Source organism: Watersipora subatra, chromosome 3, assembly GCF_963576615.1.
Source record: "Watersipora subatra chromosome 3, tzWatSuba1.1, whole genome shotgun sequence".
In the NCBI taxonomy this organism is placed as follows: domain Eukaryota; kingdom Metazoa; phylum Bryozoa; class Gymnolaemata; order Cheilostomatida; family Watersiporidae; genus Watersipora; species Watersipora subatra.
In genome coordinates, this window is record NC_088710.1 from 52650587 (window position 1) to 52670890 (window position 20304).

At 35.6% G+C, this 20304-nt stretch overlaps 1 protein-coding gene across 1 annotated transcript; it reads right to left on the reverse strand.

The window, feature by feature from the left end:
• Positions 1-827: 827 nt before the first annotated feature.
• On the reverse strand, positions 828-12453 carry LOC137389772 (geranylgeranyl pyrophosphate synthase-like). The gene is made up of 10 exons (XM_068075867.1): positions 12402-12453; positions 12070-12138; positions 10086-10171; positions 9282-9435; positions 7481-7592; positions 7314-7374; positions 6714-6792; positions 6026-6128; positions 5359-5473; positions 828-1296 (listed from the first exon to the last, which is right to left on the reverse strand). The coding sequence occupies exons 1-10, from the start codon at positions 12435-12437 to the stop codon at positions 1212-1214; spliced, it is 900 nt and encodes a 299-aa protein (XP_067931968.1). The 5' UTR covers positions 12438-12453; the 3' UTR covers positions 828-1211.
• Positions 12454-20304: the final 7851 nt, after the last annotated feature.

Here is a 20304-nt window from a genome sequence, read left to right on the forward strand (position 1 = left end):
TTTCTGATCCCGCAAGACCGAGGGTCGCAAAGGACTCCGCAAAGTGAGTAAAATTTAAAAGATCTGTAGTTTTTTCTACCCTTTATTTTTTAAAAATGGGTTTTTAATTTAACGTAAGAATACAGTTGATACATATGAACAAAATGAGAAAATCAAAGATAATCAACTCATTGACATTTACAACTGTCCTTCATAAAATCTCTTCAAAGTTTCCAGGGAAGGTTGAAAGTTAATTCAACCTCCATTATTGTATTACGGTAATTGATTTTGATAGTACGCAATGTTTATAAGCTTGGAGTACCTTCAAGCTAGGTCAATGAGCTTATTGAAAAATATTTTCTATATATTTCGATAAAACCGTCATATTAATATATAAAATATGCGTGTAATTGTAGGTTTTACACACAGATAATTGAAGATCATGGTTTTGTTGAACCCGCAAGCGCTGCTTCGGCCACCCAAAGAGAGCTCTACCTCTTTCCAGCCATGTTAAGCCTTTTGTGGATAAGGCTTTAACTAAAGAGTAGTACCGTACTTCATTGTGTATGCACACCAGTTGTTTGATATTTAATGAGGCTTGGATAACATTATTTTAATACATCTAGTTTTTCAATTTTTTTGAGTGAAAATTAATCTTGAAAATTTATTCAAAAGATAATAATAAATATTGTCAGTCAAGGGAACTGCGGCTAATTACGTATTCCACCTTTTGGTCTAACTATCCCTCAGCAGAATACTCACTTGCCAACATTTTTGAAAAACGACATCTTTAGTAATACTTGTCAGCGATAAGTTCATTCTCACAACAGATTGAATGGCTGATCAAATATTGTATTATACTGTGCAGCTCTCAAACAGAGCAAAACATGAATATGGGTTGTGAATGGATGCTTCTTTCATATTGAGCGAGTCTTGCAAAGAAGACTCTCTTGCCATGATTTCTATAAGAAATATCAACGGAAAGTATTGGTGTTGTTTATAAACTCATGTCAGCATATTACAAATATACTTAAAAATACAATTTACAAATTATAATACAATTTACAAATATTTTACCAAAATTAACCAACGATTATGCCAAGGAAGTTACAAAGCTAAAAAACTTTCACATCAAAACGAAATGGTTGCTATGACAATGTCCATGACTCCATCAATGGATGAAAGGATGTGCGGAGCCAACTGTTGCTAATATAACGCTGTATGAGTAACTGTTAGCCCTTGTATAGCTCAGACAAACCATCAATTAGAGCAACTAATAACGGATTGCCTCCCAGTTTTTCAATTTGGTCATAAAGTCTAAAAAGTACAATACATATTTTAAGAAACTTACACATGCAAGGATCAAACTTCGAATACAAAGGGTCATATAAAATGCCAAAACATCGCTAAAGATGTGATGATAAAGATTTCATCTTTCTGAATCCACGTGTGTATTAATTACATTTTCATTTGCAAAACAGACATAAACATACAACAGGGTAATTTTTACAAACAGACTTGAAGTGATCCTTTCTAGTTGGCTTTAATTGTAATCAAGTCACCAACCAGCTACATTATGTGATCTTATGTCTTCCATAATATAAACTAAACACAGTATATATCACATTGCTTTAAATGTTATTGTTAGTATCGTCTCAAAAAAGGGCAAGTGCATACCGAACTTCTAAAAATGGTGTTATTATTCAAATGTAAAAACTTAGCCAATCTATAGTGAACAATTATCAAATGCTTTAAGAACTGCTGTTGCTTTTATTAACAGCCACTTCATGCCAAAAGAGATCAATAACTACTTCCTTTTAATTCAAGCACTACAAGAGTCAATCAAATGTAAGGTTAGAATAGGGACACGTATTTACTATTTACTGGGTTTCCATGCTTTGAATGGATTCGGAGTTGACCTCTGCCGACGAATTCGCACCCTACTGTTGCAACGATTCAGAGTTGCACTTTATCGATTTTTCCAAGACTAGCGATGTACTCCTCAAAACAGAAGTTGTTAACGTAGACTAACTTTCGGGTGCCGGTCACTTTTCAATTCATGCTTCATACACCCGGTGCACCAACTCAGCCAGGATGCTAATCAGAATTTTCTTTATTATTAATAATATTAATATCCCTCTATATTACAAAACAGTAACATAATTTACTACTTGCTCGACAGTTATTACTTTTAGAGGTCGCATGAACGACTATCTCCTTTAGTAAAAAAACCTTTTCTATGCTAGAAGAGTTGAGCATAGAAAGAAGTCGGCACCAGTGCAGAGGAAGAGGTTCAGTTATTTAATGAATAGGGTAAAAAATAAATAAAGATAATTATCTCATTATTGTCGTATGGCAAACCTATGTTTGGCAATAGTAGTTATAATATATCCCCGCGGTAGTACGACGAAATGCGCTGAATTTTTTCACCTTCACTGGGAGAACTTAACTGGATATTATCGATTCGAATCTATCTGCAGCGAGCGTTTCTGTGACATCAAATAGTAGTCTCGCCGCAAATGCCTTCGCACAAATTTGCGAAGCGAGATGGCGTCCAATCCATTTGGATTTTACAGTTATGATTTGAAGTAGAAGAAACTCCGAATCCATTCAAAGCATGGAAACCCAGTTATTGTAGAACAGAGGTGCTATAGACAATGCTCTAGAACAGAGGTGCTATAGACAATGCTCTAGAACAGAGGTGCTATAGAAAATACTCTAATCAAAGAATACTATTACAAATGCCAGTCCCCAGCGACGCTCTCTCTAGTCATCATAATTTATTACAGTAAAATTGCTAGCTGCAAGTAAGCTAAGCTCTGTTTTTAGTAAGTTGCCGAATTATATTGTGATTGTAGATTGATCCTGTTCTACAAATCTATCTTTCTGTAGAATGTAATGTGATGATTTACGCAGCAGCTTCAATATGTTTATTTTGGGTGATGCTGCAAAAATTGTGCGACCATTTTTTCATTTTACAAGATGGTTTTTCCTGCAAAATTAATAGAAAGAGTGTTACATTTGAAATAGTATTAAGGATTTGATTTACAATGAGACCACCAGCTGAGCTTTTATAAAAAAGCCTGACAAGAAAATTTTGCAATAGCCGACAGGCGACTTTTAAAAACTTTCAAATTAAACAAAAACAAAATTTTGGTTCATATCTACTGAACTGTCATTAGTACAATAGTACATTTTACAGTTGATTACTAATTTATACTAAGTTAGTTGTCAACTAATTTAGTATAAAAATACTAATTAGTGACAACTAATTATCACTATATTAGTATTTTAATACTAAGATAGTGATAATTGGTATTAGGCTCTAGCGTAAAAACTTTTGAACTGATAAACAATTCTGCACATGTTCTTCAGAAAATGTTTAAAAGTTTAATTGGAAATAGTTGAAACCTGTTTTATAAACTTTAGACAATTTTAAAGTGTTACCATAGCAATATAACATCGTCAGTAATCCTAAACTAGGAACCACCTGAACGCTTTAGAAACAGCCATCAAATAATTTTTGACCGATAACGGGACACCTACAATTCAACCAGGAATAGAAGTCAGTCACTTAGCTACTATCTGAGAACCATAGACAGGGTTTGATGAAGAAATTACACAAATATGGTAAAATTATTAAACTACGTGTTGGCTAACCAAGCAAGATGATACAAACAGCAGGTAAATATCGTAAAACCTCTATTTGAACACCACCTGTATTTGAGGAGAGGATAAAGGTTGAAAAAGAGGGCATTGCCCTTTAATTAAACGCGACCTCTATTTGACCGCCACTTTGACATTCTTTGATCTTTGCAGACCCATAATAACAAGTATTAATAGAAAAGTGTCCACAAAATGGTACTAATAAAGACTCGGCTACATCATTAACAATTAACTATTTTGTGGTTCCTGTTCGTATCGAAGTCTGCTTTCTAACTTCAAAGCTTACGTTTTTTCTTGAAAACTTTAAAAGCATAGAAATAATTAATAATTGTATCAGGCTAATAGTAGTTCCTTGTTTAACGCGATCTTGATACTTCGACATATGTAAAAAACGGTTTATAATTATGATGGAATCTAGGCTATTATTTTCAGACTATAACTTGTGCAGCGTGCGAAGCAAAGTTTATCATTATTTTCGCAGGTTTTTCAAAAAGCAATGCGTAAAAGTTTTGATCTGTTAAAATTGTTCAGACACTATTATCGACTAGTTCAGCAGTGTAGAAGCGCTGAGGGCAGCAGACACTTTAGAAAGTGTTGAACAGCCAAAAAATGAATCAGTTCCATATGAAATCAACAGACAGGAAGCAAGCTGCCGAGCAAAAGATGCAAATATTTTTGTTTCAAAAATATTAATTTTTGTTTCTGCATGTATTATAATTAAGGTTTGTTTATGTCACTTGTTCTTGAATATATATTTGTAGCATTTGATAGATTATTATATAACTTCTAAACTTGCATGTTAATAGCATATTATTTGATAGCATCATTGCGGTTATACAAACTCAGCTTACAATGGATCGACTCTCATAACTTCTCTTCTGCTGCACATATAAAGCCAGTTTTAGCTGCAAACTGTAGCAAAGATATCAATGAGCTTCAATGCAATATTGTTAAACTAAATTATAAAATGAAAATATGCCTTCAAGTTTAACATGAAATGAAAAATTGAACGCTCTAACAAATTGCATAATTAGGCTATAAGATCATAGGAGGTTATTGGAAGGCAATAGATATCAACTGGTAGAGATGTTTCTCAGCGTCTCAATACATATTAATTTAGAGATCTGCGACAAGTTGGAGGTAAGTTATAGCAGATTTATTGCACCCAAAAAAGGTTAATGTCACTACGTTCAAAGGAGAGTGCAAAATATAGGCGACAAAGAGTTAAATTCAGTTTTCCAAAATTCTGACGAAATATCGTAAATTCTCCATTTTTAGGTCATGGTGCTCTATTTGTAACCCTTCCTCTATAGCGACAGTCAAATAGAAGTGACATTCAAATAGAGACTGGCATCGTATTTTTCAAATAGCTCATCAGAATTTTGGAAAAGTTTGAAAAATAGAGTGTCATGGCATTCAAATAGAGGTCTTATAGTTATTTTTAATTCAATTGAAGTCAGCTGCCAATGATTTTTGTCACAAATGAGTGCTCGCCATTGTAACATATCCTCAAAAAGTTTAGAACAAAAATAAAGAAATGCTAAACATGAAAATAATGTATATGACTATGTATAAATGCAATGACTTTTTTAACAAAGTAGGAGAAAGTTAGAGTGAAAGGAATTTGTCGCAAAGCTTACTCACATCCCAACTTATCTGCTTCAGTTGATTTACAGACTAATAAGGAAGCAAACTCAAGCTTGGGCAACTTACTCAGTCTCTAATTCTAGCAAGATATTTGTAGTATATTCACGGGCACCAAATTGAGTGATTCTCTGTACGCAGTACTTTTTTACATCGTTGTCAGTTGTCCTCTGTCTCACTATACCTACAAGAGGTAGACAACCCTAAAGTTTTTATTTGTTCACTTGGCAATAAACAGTGCATTACACATATATATACGTATTTCATTCTAAATGAATTATAGCATTTTACGTAGTTCATGACCATTCAGTTGCTCAACTCATTCAAAACACAAACAAACATGCGAGATGAGCTTTATTGATTCTGATAATATTGCGTGGAGAAATAAAGCATGTCTATGATTGGTAAAAACCAATAATTCATCAAAGGCAACTGCACTATGGATGACAGAGACCGGCACCATAGATAGCAGGCAACTACACCATGGATGGACTGCACCTAGACCATGGGTGGCCGGCACCTGCACCATGGATGGCAGGCACCTGTACCATAAATGGCAGGCAACTGCACCGTGAATGGCAGGCAACTGCACCGTGAATGGCAGGCACCTGCACCATGGGGACAGAACTGCACTATGGGTAGCAGGCAACTTCACCATGGGTGGCAGGCAATGTTAGTGGCTATAAAATAAGCATTAGCAATGTCTGTGAAGTCTGGAGGAAAGAGATAAACTTACTCATTATCTGATTGTCCTCAGGATGGGATTGAATAGCATAGATTATGGGAAAGGAGAACTTTCCTTCCGTCAAATCTTCACAATAGGTTTTATTTTGTTCATACTAAAAATAACATGTATTCTGTATAAACGTCATACTACATTGTGACCATAAATTAACAGTTTTGATTAAATGAAAAGACTAACAGAAGATCATGAAATTCTTTTAGAATAGTCATACATACAATAAAGCTACTCAGTTTCAAGTGCTAACTGCGGACATCAGTTAGTCACACAACCTCAGAGATGGTTGTATGTATATAGAATCCTCTTTTGGATTATTTCCTAACTAAATCATATGGAGGGGGGGTAGGGGACTCTGTGTCAGTCATACACAACCTGTTGAATGATGCAAACTTGACTGCCTTGGCAGACTCTTTAAAACTTAAGAGTCTGCCAATCATAAAACCACGGTCCAAACTCATCGAAGCATCTTGTCGATTTCACATAGCTGCCACTGTTGTGTTTCAAGACTACAACTGTACCAGCAGCATACCCAAAAATAATATTTGACCTAAACATCCTATGTTTATGTAAAAGGTACTTCCTGTACACAGAATTGATACGAGAAGAAGCCATGTAAGATCAGCAAAACAGAAAAATTGCTTCTGAAAAATGATTCGAGATCAGAACATAAAAAGCTACTCACTACACTTGACCAGAGATTCGCATAATCATCTCTAATTTGAAAGTAGAGGCCTAGGTTGTCGGTCAGTGAGCCGAGATTCCTGCAGAAGATAAATGGATTGTTGTGCCTACTGCTAAAAGGATTATACAGATGTTCAATAACATAATGAATAAACATAATACAGTAGAACCTTGACAGGAGCAATTACTCCTTTCCAACATTTGCTTTGCATATCAAAACTGTCATATGTTGAGGCTGATAACCTTATATGAAGGTTTAGTGGAGGCCTCTTGAAGGCAACAACAGAATTCACACCGAGTTGTAAGGTCATGTCTTTATGAAAAGACATGTAGTTTGTTGTGAATTCATGCGTTGTATTGGTTTTGCTATTTGAACACATCGTTGTTAACGCATAGTTCATTTTGTGCACCAGAAAAACAAATATCTGTCTTGAATGTGAAAAAAATCACATTTTATTTTTCGATAAAGAAGAGTTTGGTGAAGGTGCATATGAAAATGGTGGTGTTCAGTACATTCAACAAGGCTAAAAATCACTGATCTATAGCATGTGACCCGCCATTATCTTCACTAGCTAGCCTCGGAGCAATCTAATATACTCACACCTGGTTTTCACTGAAGAGTTGCATAAGACGAATTGCTAGACCGAACAATCCACCCGTCTCTAAAATCAAATTGAAACCAAACCATATAATTTTGTTTCGCTGCTCTTTTTATGCATCTAGTAATGAACACCAGGATCTATAGAGTGGTGAAAAACATCAACATACTTTGTTTAACCATGAGCTTATACTGTTCCTCAGTTGGGCATGTGTACGAGTCCCTCCAGTGAATGTCCATACCTTGACCACGGTGCAACTCTAACAGTTGCTCTGTGAACACCTGAGCCGTGAGTACATGGAATACTATGTTAGTAGCTACCAGCAATCAATATGACTAGTGGTTAGTGTGCCTCAAATCAATGTAACCAAAGAGCGGTGTGTATTTATGATATGAAAAATGTAGCTGAGTCTAACTGATTATCAGCTTCTTCTGAAAGGACCACCTGTATATATAAATCTAAATTTTTGACTTTTGTTTGTGGGTCTGTCTTCCCTATGTCCAACTATAACGATTAAAATTTACCAATAAAAAATCCGCATGGCACGAGAATTGAACGCGCACCATTAAAATCGCAAGTAAACAAACAAGCGCACGGATCCACTAGGCTAAGCCATTCTTATCTTTACCCGCTATTTTATATATCCTTATTACGATTGTAAATGCTAAATATACATTTATTAATTAATTCATATTATCTTTTGGCTTTAATTATTTTTTAAAAGTTTTTTAAAAACCTTTTCAAAATCCATTACCTACTTTTTTAATTTGAGAATTTCAAATGTGCCGTTTAAATTTCAAATGTGTCGTTACACTCATATTTCCAGTTCTTTACGTTTGTACCAGTATCGTCGCATTCAAAGATTGGATAGATAGCTTCTGCTGCAACAGTAACCTTTTTACACAGACTTCTATGTACTCATTATTATCAATTTAATATATTAATGATTGTTATTTTGTTTTCTGTTCTTATTAATTCTATCAGTATCAAATCATTGTTGATTGTAGCAAAACAGACTAGCCATTACTTGCTAATTATTTCATATTTGAACACCTTTACAGGTGTTTTATTTTTTTCTCTAAATTTATTTGAACTGCACAAAACACTTTTTTCATGACATGAAGTTTAAAAGTTAGGATGGTAAATGCTGTATATGTTAAATAAAAAATAATTTTCTGCGCATAAACCTTTTTATTACCCAGGCAACGCTGGGCATTCACTTAGTTACAATATAGAGTAGAACCTGATTTATAGGTCTGCGATGAAAAGGGAGGTATTATTGACAAAGTAACTTATGTATTCTAAAACCACCTCTTACAAACATCAATAAATGGAGGATACAACCTTAACAAACGGGTTATTAACATGCACATGCTTTATCAACTACAGTACTATTAATAAGGTCATGCACACACCAGTTTAACTAGAGCACGATTAATAAGGTCACGTACACATCAGTTCAACTAGAGCACTATTAATAAGGTCACGTACACATCAGTTCAACTATAGCACTATTAATAAGGTCATGTACACACCAGTTTAACTAAAACACTATTAATAAGGTCATGTACAAACCAGTTTAACTAGAGCAATATTAATAAGGTCATGCACAAACCACTTTAACTAGAGCACTATTAATAAGGTCATGTACACACCAGTTTAACTAAAACACTATTAATAAAGTCATGTACAAACCAGTTTAACTAGAGCAATATTAATAAGGTCATGCACACACCACTTTAACTAGAGCACTATTAATAAGGTCATAGTCCTAAAATAAATGTAACACAGAAACCAGTGAGTTAGGGAATGTTGACAAAGTGCTAGCACAGTTGTGTTCACCATGCCAAAATGAAGTATTTTTTCAACATCTTCAAAGCGCAAAAGGGCCCCGGTAGCATCCATTCCAAATCAGCTCGTCGCCTAGCAGAAATTGAGCTAACCACAATAATCATAGGGTGACAAATTACCTGCGCAGCTGCAGGATTCCCAAGCTCTAAAAGCTTCTGTAGACCCAAGAAATAGATATAGTTAGCAGAGTTCAGTGTGGTTGGTGTGCCATATATGTGGTGGGCCACAGGAATTCCTCGCCGCAATGCGGAATTATCTTCTATATCATCGATTCTATTGATAGAAAACTTCCAATTTATTGCCTCGTCAACGTAAGGTGAGAGAATTATACTAGCACTTCCATCGAACCGGTGACTCTCACACTCCAAATTACCACCAGAGATCACACTACAAGTTTGACTTGATAAAACTTTAAAACTGTCGCAATTGGTGTCGTGACAACAGAGGACGTGACACCGGCTGACCTAGTGGCTATATGCTACCTAAATTACTTTTACAGCCATTACATATACATAGGCCTAGTATGATTTATCCATCTATAACACAGCTCATGGATTGCAATCTTGCTAACGATGACAAGATAAAGGCTTGAATCCTACGCCTACTACTCAATTTTCATACAGTGCTGACAGTGCCTATAAACATTGAAGCAAAATAATGATTTGGCAGCCAATATATTGATCAGCGATCGATTATAGGTGCGTATGCTTATGTTTTTACAGTAATTGGGATACGCTCGCAGCAGGTATATTTACAGTATTTCAGTAAGTAGAGACACTAACAGGGCTTGAGTACACTTACAGTAGATGAATACAAATGCTAAGCATTATGGAATTAAAGTAGTATACAGACAAACTTACAATATTATGATTATATAGACTCAACAACATGTTTTAGTTATATACAGTAAATAAGACGCTCACAGTAGACTTGCATTGTGTAACATCTGAGTTACTTCTCCGATTTTACTGAGCACCTCATCAGAGATCTTCAGCCAATAGTTGAATGCCTATAATGAGAACAGCACATTTTTACTGACAACCGAGTATTGTTATAATTTGAGATAATACCAAGTATCTACCACAGTCTCAGCTAAGCAGTGCAGCCGTGCAAAACTACTTGAACCATAGAGAATAAAACGGGTTTACACTGATCTTCATAATTTACACACGCGAGTAGTTAGCTATATATGAGCGGGACTTTGTTTTCAATAAAAACATTTACAAAACATTCACACAAGATGTCAAGAGCTAAAGAGCTACAAAAGATAAACAAACTACTAAGTTTTTTTTGAGGCTAGGTGTTGACAACTATAAGGGGTAAATAACTCCAACTAGAAATTAAGGTGCGTGTAACCGGGGCTGTAGCTTGTAAGACAGAAGCACAAGTGATTACTAGAAACAGATAAGATGACTAAAGGTAAGCTTAATATTAACCATCAGTAGATATAATTATACAGCAGTAACTTGCTCGCAGACAGATGCAACAAAAAACTCGCTCTATTTTGAGTGCTATTATGAACACATTGACTAATGAAAACAGACGCCATTGTTCTCAGGCTATGATTGTAGCAGCACCACAAACCTACGAATCTGAGAGCTAAAGGGATAAGGTGTTTTTTCGTAGCAAGGAATTATGAAAACATGCTAACAGAACACCAAAAGTATTAGCCTTGGATCTTTGTTCATCCAATTAACAGTTGCCTATTTGGTCTTCTGCTAAACAATATCAAAATGCAATGGAACGTTCAGAGAGAGCATTATGCACTCTCTTAGAAACTCCACAACTCGCTAATAGTTGAATACTGATAAAACCTATATAGTTGTTGTTCGAGTAAAGCATCACTTGAAGTTGTCTGACAGCATCTATCACCTGGTCGATAAGATGAACAAGAGGATCTGTCATTGAAATATAACTAAATTTATTTATATATAGTGTCTCAGCAGAATTAAAATAGCCTGATTGAATAACTTCTGAAATAAAATTGATTCTTACTGCAGAAAACTGCCTGCTTACAAACAAAAACAAATTTCTAGAAAACTCCTGAATGAACATGAGTATATCACATCAACTGCATAATCATGAGAAATGCATAATGCGTCATGCAGTGGTCATGCGGTGGTCATGCAGTGGTCATGCGGTGGTCATGCGGTGGTCATGCGGTGGTCATGCGGTGGTCATGCAGTGGTCATGTACAGAACATATTCAAATAAACTATGCAGTAATCACAGCAAACCATGCTATATATCCACAAACAACATTGAGTGTTTGCCACACACAATATAATTAGGTATCGGAAACAAAAGGAGGTGAATCACAATAAAACCCCACACATAACTATATGTACCAAACATATACATCTATAGGTACTATTCATGTACATATATACTTACCAAACATGTACAACTATATGTACTAAACATGTACATCTATATGTACCATACATGTGCATCTATATGTACTAAACATGGACAGGTATAGGTACCAAACATGTACAGCTATACGTACCAAACATATACATCTATAGGTACTATACATGCACATTTATATGTACCAAACATGTACATCTATATGTACCATACATGTACATCTATATGTACCAAACATGTACAGCTATACGTACCAAACATATACATCTATAGGTACTATACATGTACATTTATATGTACCAAACATGTACATCTATATGTACCATACATGTGCATCTATATGTACTAAACATGTACAGCTATAGGTACCATACATGTACATCTATATGTACCAAACATGTACAGCTATATGTACCATACATGTACAGGTACCAAACATGTACATCTATATGTACTAAACATGTACATGTAAGCCTAAAATTTGAGACAATCTTAAAGATGCAGTTAACAAACAAACAGGTTCATACTTCTAACTTACAGCAGCCAGCTTTGTCCGAATGTTCTTTCCAGGAATTTGAAGAATATATTTATATGGTCCCAGAAGAACCTACCAAAATGATATATATATATATATATATATATATATATAAAGGACAACAACATAGAGTACCCTCATAAAGGGCTTACATAGTCCAGCAAAAAAAGTCTAAATTACTGAATGCATATGATAAAAAATTCATGCAATAATAATAACAAAACAATTTAGAGCCCGCAGTTTTCAGAAATCTACAGATATTGTCTAAAAGTGAGCTAAAAGTGAGCTAAAAGTCAACAAATATAGGCTCTGACAGGTACAACATATGCACTCACTTGTTCTTCCTGCTCCTTCATTTTATCCATGTCCATAGTTTGTTACCTACAAATAGGTGAAATCAGAGAGTTGTTTGTATATTATATTTGCTTAATGCAGTTTTACATGGCTCATAAGGTCCAAACACACTAGGCGATTTTATTGCGAGCGTCATGAGGAAGGCGGAGATATCGCCGGCGTTTGCCTAAGCACACTTGAGCGATTCACTGGCAAACGATATAATGGGCACGCTCACAAACTGCCAATAAAATTTCGTATAAGTAGTTTCTTTGGAGTTAATAAAAGTCAATATGGCACCGTCTAGGCACCAGCGTAAACAACTTCCGCTTTGGTTATTAAACCTATCTCACTTTCACGGATTGTACACTACAAGACATAAGAAAAACCAGTTCTTGTACTTCAAACTGTAATATTTCATGATTTATATATATATTTTATTTTGTAGTAGTTTTTTATTGTTAATATATTAAATATTTACCATTGTCAAGATGGTCAACCTGCGCAACGATTGACTCTAAATGTTGGTTTTCAACTCAGATTTTTTGGAATTTTTGTTTTTTATGGTGTACAGGACTGGAAGTGCTTTTATTAAATTTATGAACAATTCAGTGTTCATTCTAATGATGTTTCAATCATAACAAAATAGCAAATTATCGCTGCTGTACGTTGGTGAACGTACATCAATAAGAAATAATTACCCACCATAACATTGCCTTCTGAGAAAAACCAACCAATCGAATTGCATCTGGCTAACGATAGAGTTGTGTAGAGAAAGTCTAGCGCTATCACTCTGCATGAGCTCGCTGAGTGAGTTCTAGCGCAGATTAGCTGCACCAGGCAGCGCGATATCGCGCTACATATCGTCTAATGTGTTTTCACCTTGACACATCTAAATTTTGTTCTTCTTTTGAGATCCTGACACAGGATTGAACATGAGAAGTCTAAGCAAATAGTAGAGACTGATCTTTTCTACTGCGAATGCGCCTGTAACTAACCTAAAAGAAAAATAAACACAGAGAACCTCTCTGAATGTTAAATCAACAATAATCATGGCTGTGCTGTGGATTATGCAACAGTGAAGTGTGACCTCAATGATACTAATTTATACCTCATCACTAAAACCTTTCCTGAAACGTTGACATATTTTAAAACCCCATAAACTTGAATGAATTGTTTAGATTTCTTGTTATTCATGATTCCAAGAGACCTTGGAAAATTAGCGTAAATCTAGAAATAAAAATAAAGCTTAGCTTTATTGTGGCTCTCTAGGCTACACGGTATTAGAAGCACTGCTTTTTTCTTTGATGCCATTACTATGGGATCTCGTAGCTCAGTAGTCTTACCTCTGAAGGCATTTGATATGCATTAATTAACTCCCATCTGGACCATCACATAATCATTTTAATGGTTGTCAGATCTTGTTCAATGGATTAAATTTATTGTTTATTATTATGTGTCATGAAAAATAAACATCAGACTAAAAGCTGTGAACAAACATTTTTGAGGACTAGAGCTACGTGAAGAGCTAAACTGCTTGAATTAGAATAGTGCATAAAGAGTGTGAGTATTGTTTGTGAATAGCTTTGTTGGTTGTAATATAATGTAGAGTAGTAACTCTGGCACGCTTTTTTGATTTTACATTTTTGATCATGTTTTAATTAGTGCTTTGCATTGTTTAGTTAATAGCAGGGATCGCTAAACATATTATGGAAATGTTTACTTTTCCATATCCATAAACATAAATATTTCCATAATTTTATGGAAATGGAAATCTTATTTTAGAAATATGGAAATGTTATGGAAATGATATGGAAATGAATTATGGAAATGAATTATGGAAATGGAAATAATATGGAAATGGATTATGGAAATAATATGGAAATGAATTATGTAAATGTTTTGGAAATGGAAATAATATGGAAATGATTTATGCAAATAATATGGAAATGGATTATGGAAATGGAAATAATATGGAAATGAATCATGGAAATAGAAATAATATGGAAACGAATTATGGAAATGTTATGGAAATGGAAATAATATGGAAATGAATTATGTAAATGTTATGGAAATAATATGGAAATGAATTATGGAAATGGAAATAATATGGAAATGTATTATGGAAATGGAAATAATATGGAAATGAATTATGGAAATAGAAATAATATGGAAACGAGTTATGGAAATGTTATGGAAATGAATTATGGAAATGGAAATTGTGACATACACATAATCCTTGGTTAATAGTATAAAACATTACCGTAAAAGTAGACTCTGGTTCTTCACTAAATATTTTAATGCCACACTCGTAATTTCACTCTAACAGATTTGGATGAGCACTTAAGGCAAGCTATAAGCTTCATCTAGTTCATTGCAATATATATAATGAAGCAAAACTACAAAAGGGGAGATTTATTTAAGCTACCCAAATTTATTAACTTACTGTTGCCACAACCGCCAACCTTTTGCAACACGAGAAGCAGTGCTATATCTGGAGCCAAATATTGCCTTCAGATGCCAACAGGGCATGCTAAACCATCAAAAAATGTGAAAATGATTGATGCACAAGTTGAAAAAATTAAAAGGCTGTCAATTTCTATGAACATTATTAGTAAATAAACTAATGAAATGCCGAAATTGATCACAATACGGTCGGACATGTTATGCGTTGATGCACTATGTGATGTTCTAATTCATACAGATTATCATCTAAATGAATGTATGGTGTGAAGGAGGCAGCTTGACAATAATTGTGAGAAAATGATCAAATCAAAGCAGCCCACAATAGCTTCCATTGTAAAAGATACTGTAGATGCAATTGTTTGGAGTAAAGATCCGAACTAGCTGTTATGATATAAAATGAAAGACTGTTTGGGCGTTGTTGTAATGTTGTTGTATAAAAGTATGAATGAATCCAGATAGCATAATAAAGAAATGCTTAAACACTGGAGACATACACAATATTACAATGAACCTGATATCTAATACATTAGAGAACGAGCAATAAAGACAGTCATCATATACTCATTTACAAGCAGCTTAGAAACCTCCTGTGGAAGTAAACCATGAAAAAAGGAACATCGATTGAAATGACAGAAAACCATTAAAAGATATCAGACCTGTACCAGACACGACCAAGTAAATTGGAGTTAGTCATGACAAAGAGTTGAACATGTATGAAGAGTTAGTCATCATTTCCAATCATTACACTCCCATGACGTACTTAAGACAAGTTCACTCAATTGCTAACTCTTTACAACATAAAGAACAGAACCTGAGCTCCTAAACACCTTCTCACAGGCTAACAAGACATCTATAAAAGAGAACAGCTCCAACGACTCAGCCTCTCTCTCTCTCTCTCTCTTTCTATCTGCACTCGATCTATCTATCTCTCCTTCCTGAAGGACCTGCTGAAGCTCACTCTGCCTGATGAGGCACGCTCCTCTGCCTCCCTACCTCTTATCTTTAGAGCCTCCCGCTCTCTCCCCTCTGGAGCCTCCTTTTCTCTTCCCTCTGAAGCCTCCTTCTCTCTTCCCTCTGAAGCCTCCTTCTTTCTTCTCTCTGGAGCCTCCTTCTCTCTTCTCTCTGGAGCCTCCTTCTCTCTTCTTTCTGGAGCCTCCTTCTCTCTTCTCTCTGAAGCCTATATCATTTCCCTACCTATAGAGAGTCCTTCTCCGTCATCAACAGATTCTCTTCTACATCCCTATCTCAAATACTAAGCCTCTACATGTAAGGACTGACATGACTCTCATCTGACTATCGAAACTCGCAGACATATTGACCGAGCAAGCAAACATGGACGACCGTTCGAGTAAGGGTGTAACTTTTATTAGCTGTTTTAAACTTTTGTTACTAATATTATTGTTTCGTATTTTGTTAGTTGTGCATTTTAATTGTCAGACTTATAGAATAAAGAAGTACTTTTTACTGGTAAATATCAGTAGTGCTTACGATGGCTTAACACCTCACTAGTACCTGAACCAATAATAATCAAATCAGTTCTCACATGCTAAACAAAAGTGCACAAACTGAACAGAGTCAAAATAGAATGAAGCGTCAAAGCAAATTCAACAATGATGCGATGTGTGGATTCGGATTAGTTATGCATAACATAATTTCTCTCTTTATATCCATAACAATGTACAAGGACTGCTAAACACAAAAAGCAAAACGTGTTTTAAATAATAAAAATGCAACTGGTAAACACGTTTTATTAAATACAATTTTAAATCACATGATTAAAACAGTTACTTCCGAGCGTAATTGCATTGAAAAATCTTTTTGTGTACGGAAGCGTTGTCTTTCTACAGTCGTTGTAATATTCAAACCGATTAAAAGATTTAATAAACCTCGGGCAACGTGATTTCGTAACTTCTTTGGGGTATTGCGTAGGAAGTTGCGTCTCTTCCGAGCGGGCAGGAAAGACCGAGTCGATAAGTACGGCGACAGTTCGACCGGGTGGTAAGAACGAATCGAGTCATACTATACGAACTACCTAGGTATATAGGTAATAATAGGCCGTAAGCCAAGACAGTTTATCTTGCATTTCGGTTAGCACCTCCTTTCAGTGACATTTTTTTGCAGTTACTAAATAGATTTGATGGTGTAAAAATCATATCCATTGAGTTGCTACGCCTGCAATTCTCACTACATGTAATAGAAAAGATTTCTCATTTTACCTTTAGATTTTAAGGAGTTGTCTCTTTTCACACCGAAATGTAATTGGCTCTTTTCGGAGTGAGTCGCAGTTTGTTCATTTATCACAAAGGTCAAGGTCAAAGCAGCGTCTGCTGTAATTTATTTTCTTATCCCGTATTCATGGTTTGAGCTGTGACATGGCTTATGTAGCTCACGCAAATAGTTCTCAAAAGATTAATTTGATTAAGCACACAAGTCAAACACTTATTCACTGTCCAGAAAGCTAGAAAAATACTTTTTAAAGAGCCTGAAAGGTTGGTTTTCAATGGTTTATGCCTTCAACTTGTCTGAAAGGGTTCCCAGATTCACAGAACATGCTATCAAAGGCGAACTAACAACAGCAAGATTGAGCTTGCTAGGAAAAAACACAGGGAGGTGAGTAAGTATTTTTTTAGACTTGTGATACTTTACCACTCAAACATTTAAAGTGAGAGGATGCGACTTATAATTATTCTATAAAATAATTATCATGTAATTAATAATCATTGAGATGGAAGGAATGCTGACATTGTAGTATGTACAAACCAGTAGTGGTAGCTACTGATCAAGATGTTTGTATTCAGTTTAAAAAATAATTAAATTTCAATCCAGCAAGGCATTAATCATTAGTCTTGCCCTTGTTTATGAAATGGACAAAGCATGCATGTATTCACTCTAGTTTATTAGCCAAAGCTAACTAAGTGATAGTGATTTTCTCAGTCAATGTTGTCCTGGCATTTATTTAGCCACATGAAGAGAGAGGGAAACCTGCTACTCATGGATAAACATTGTCAAGATAAAGATGAGCCACCAAAGAAAATCCCAAGATTCAATTCTATTGTTCACTCATACGCATTAAGACCTACATTTAAACATGTATGCATGAGTTGTGAAAAGAAGGAGCGGTACTACTCACATAAATCAACTACTTGCAAAGCTGTCCTTCGTGTAGCCAAAACTGTATCTGCTGGTATGTCCATCTATCCTGTAAACTAACCTATAAGATATGATTTCTTCAGTTGCTTTGACTATGATTAAGTAATTGATAAGCAGTGCTCTATATTGTTTTGCGGTCTAACTTGTAGTCTTGTACTGGTACGGTACCAATGATTGGCATCATATCACCCTGAAGCAACTATGACCCCCCACAACTGATTTAAACTCCTATCGATATGTTCAAGCATGGTTTCGCGTAAAAATCTTGCTAATTTTGTGAGCGGTGCACCTGTCTACATACGCCGATGGATTGAAGAATGCTGCTACCATCAAACAGGACAAATGGGTACTTTATAGAACTTTGATCAAGATGCAGTTGCTTTAGAGAGGGCCTCTCATAACAAATTTTATGATGAGTATATCTGCGCCATGCTCAATACACAACTGCCTAACTGGCGCAAATATTGATCAATCTTGCCTTGACAAAATTAATTAAGAAGATTGTCCACCACTTACCTTGGAACTTTTATGTAAAGGAACAAGCAGTACTTTTTGGATATTACAGTCCAGGTTCCCAGAGGGCAACTAAATTAGCAACCTCAGAGGACCATTTCATATCTATGGCAGACAAGATAAAACTACCATAAATGCAGTGACTCCAAGCTATTGAAGATGTGGGGCCACCCTTGTGGATGCCATGGCGCTTATCCAAGCCCTGCCTGCCAGTGCCATTCTTTCAACATTCCATCAACTTGCTGATACCATTCTTGATGTCCTTATTGCTCATGCTAAAAAGTACAAGGCTGCTTGTATGGGTTTTGTGATCGACAACTATTGTAAGAATAGAATCAAGGGGAGTGAGTGAAGCAAAAGGTGATAAGAAACTAAAAAGCAGTTTTCATTTTAGTAATAAAGCTGTGAAGATATCAAACTGAAAAGCCTCTGTAAAGTCTGTAAGAAACAAGGAAGTGATGTTTGCATTCATTGTTTCATACTGGAAGACTACAGTCAAGCATGATACCCTGATACTCTACATTACAACAACAAGATCATGCTACTGGCTTAATATTAACCCTTACATGCTCAACCCACCACTATAGAGGCGCCTACTTTGGCTGTCGACTGCAAGGAGGCAGACACGGGTTATTCTGCTGCATGCATCTCATGCTGCGGATGGCTATTCACAGGTGGTGATCAATTTTTTTGACATAGGCGTTGCTATCATGGCACTTGCCCATGGTGAAAATATTGATTGCCGACTCTGTTTTTCTTATTGGACAGAGAGACGAGAAGTAGCTATTAGATGCTAGTGCAATGGCTACTAAGCTCGGAAATAATCTACCAATGTAAAAACCTCATATATAGGTTTGCATGGTTTCTCTGGCTGTGATGCAGTTTCATCCTTTGCAGACAAAGGGAAAAAGAGTCACAGGAAACTCATCAAAACAGAAGTCGACCTTCAGCAGGCAATTAATGGACTCTGAGAACCATTTAAGTATCTTGACAACTTTATTCTCTCTGTGAGACTGGCACATGCAGACTGTATGGCCAAGAATATAGCATCCAGGAAAATGGCACAGACTTCAACTGACTAAGCTAGTCTTTTTGTGTCCAGGTTTGGGGCAAGTCAGTCCCTCCCTCCCTGCCTTCAATCGCTGAAAGAACATGTGTATTGTGCCAATTATGTAGCAGCTACCTACATGTATATGGGAATAGGCAACAACTCAACTTGTCAATGCACCATTTCCTACTTTACATGGGTAGATACTGGGTAAGAAAAATGATGAATATGCAGTAAAGTCTCATACCAGAATCATCGCCCCATCTGATATCCTACTAGCAGTTTATGTGAGTGTCAAAGATCCAGCTGCCAAGGGAACTGATATGCCAGTGTCAGCAAAGCTGCAGAGCTTTGCAAATGCGTGCACTGAAACAAAACTGGAGCAGCAGTAGCAGAGGATGCTGATAGTGAGGACAATGACTAAGAACTCAACAGATTGAACAAATACAGTCATACTTCAACTTACGAGCTTAATGCGTTCCGAGACTGAGCTCGTATGTTAATATACTCGCATGTTGGTGCAATTTATTTATATATCGAACAATTAAATATATATTGCTTGGTTTCCATACTCTAAAAATGCAAATAAAACACTCAAAACAAGATATTGTAACAGAAAGAACATGTTGGTTATTGTTATAATTTACCACATGCTTTCAAAAAGCAACAATTAAAAAATAATACAAGGAAATGTGATTATTTAAAATGTAAAATTAAATACATACAAT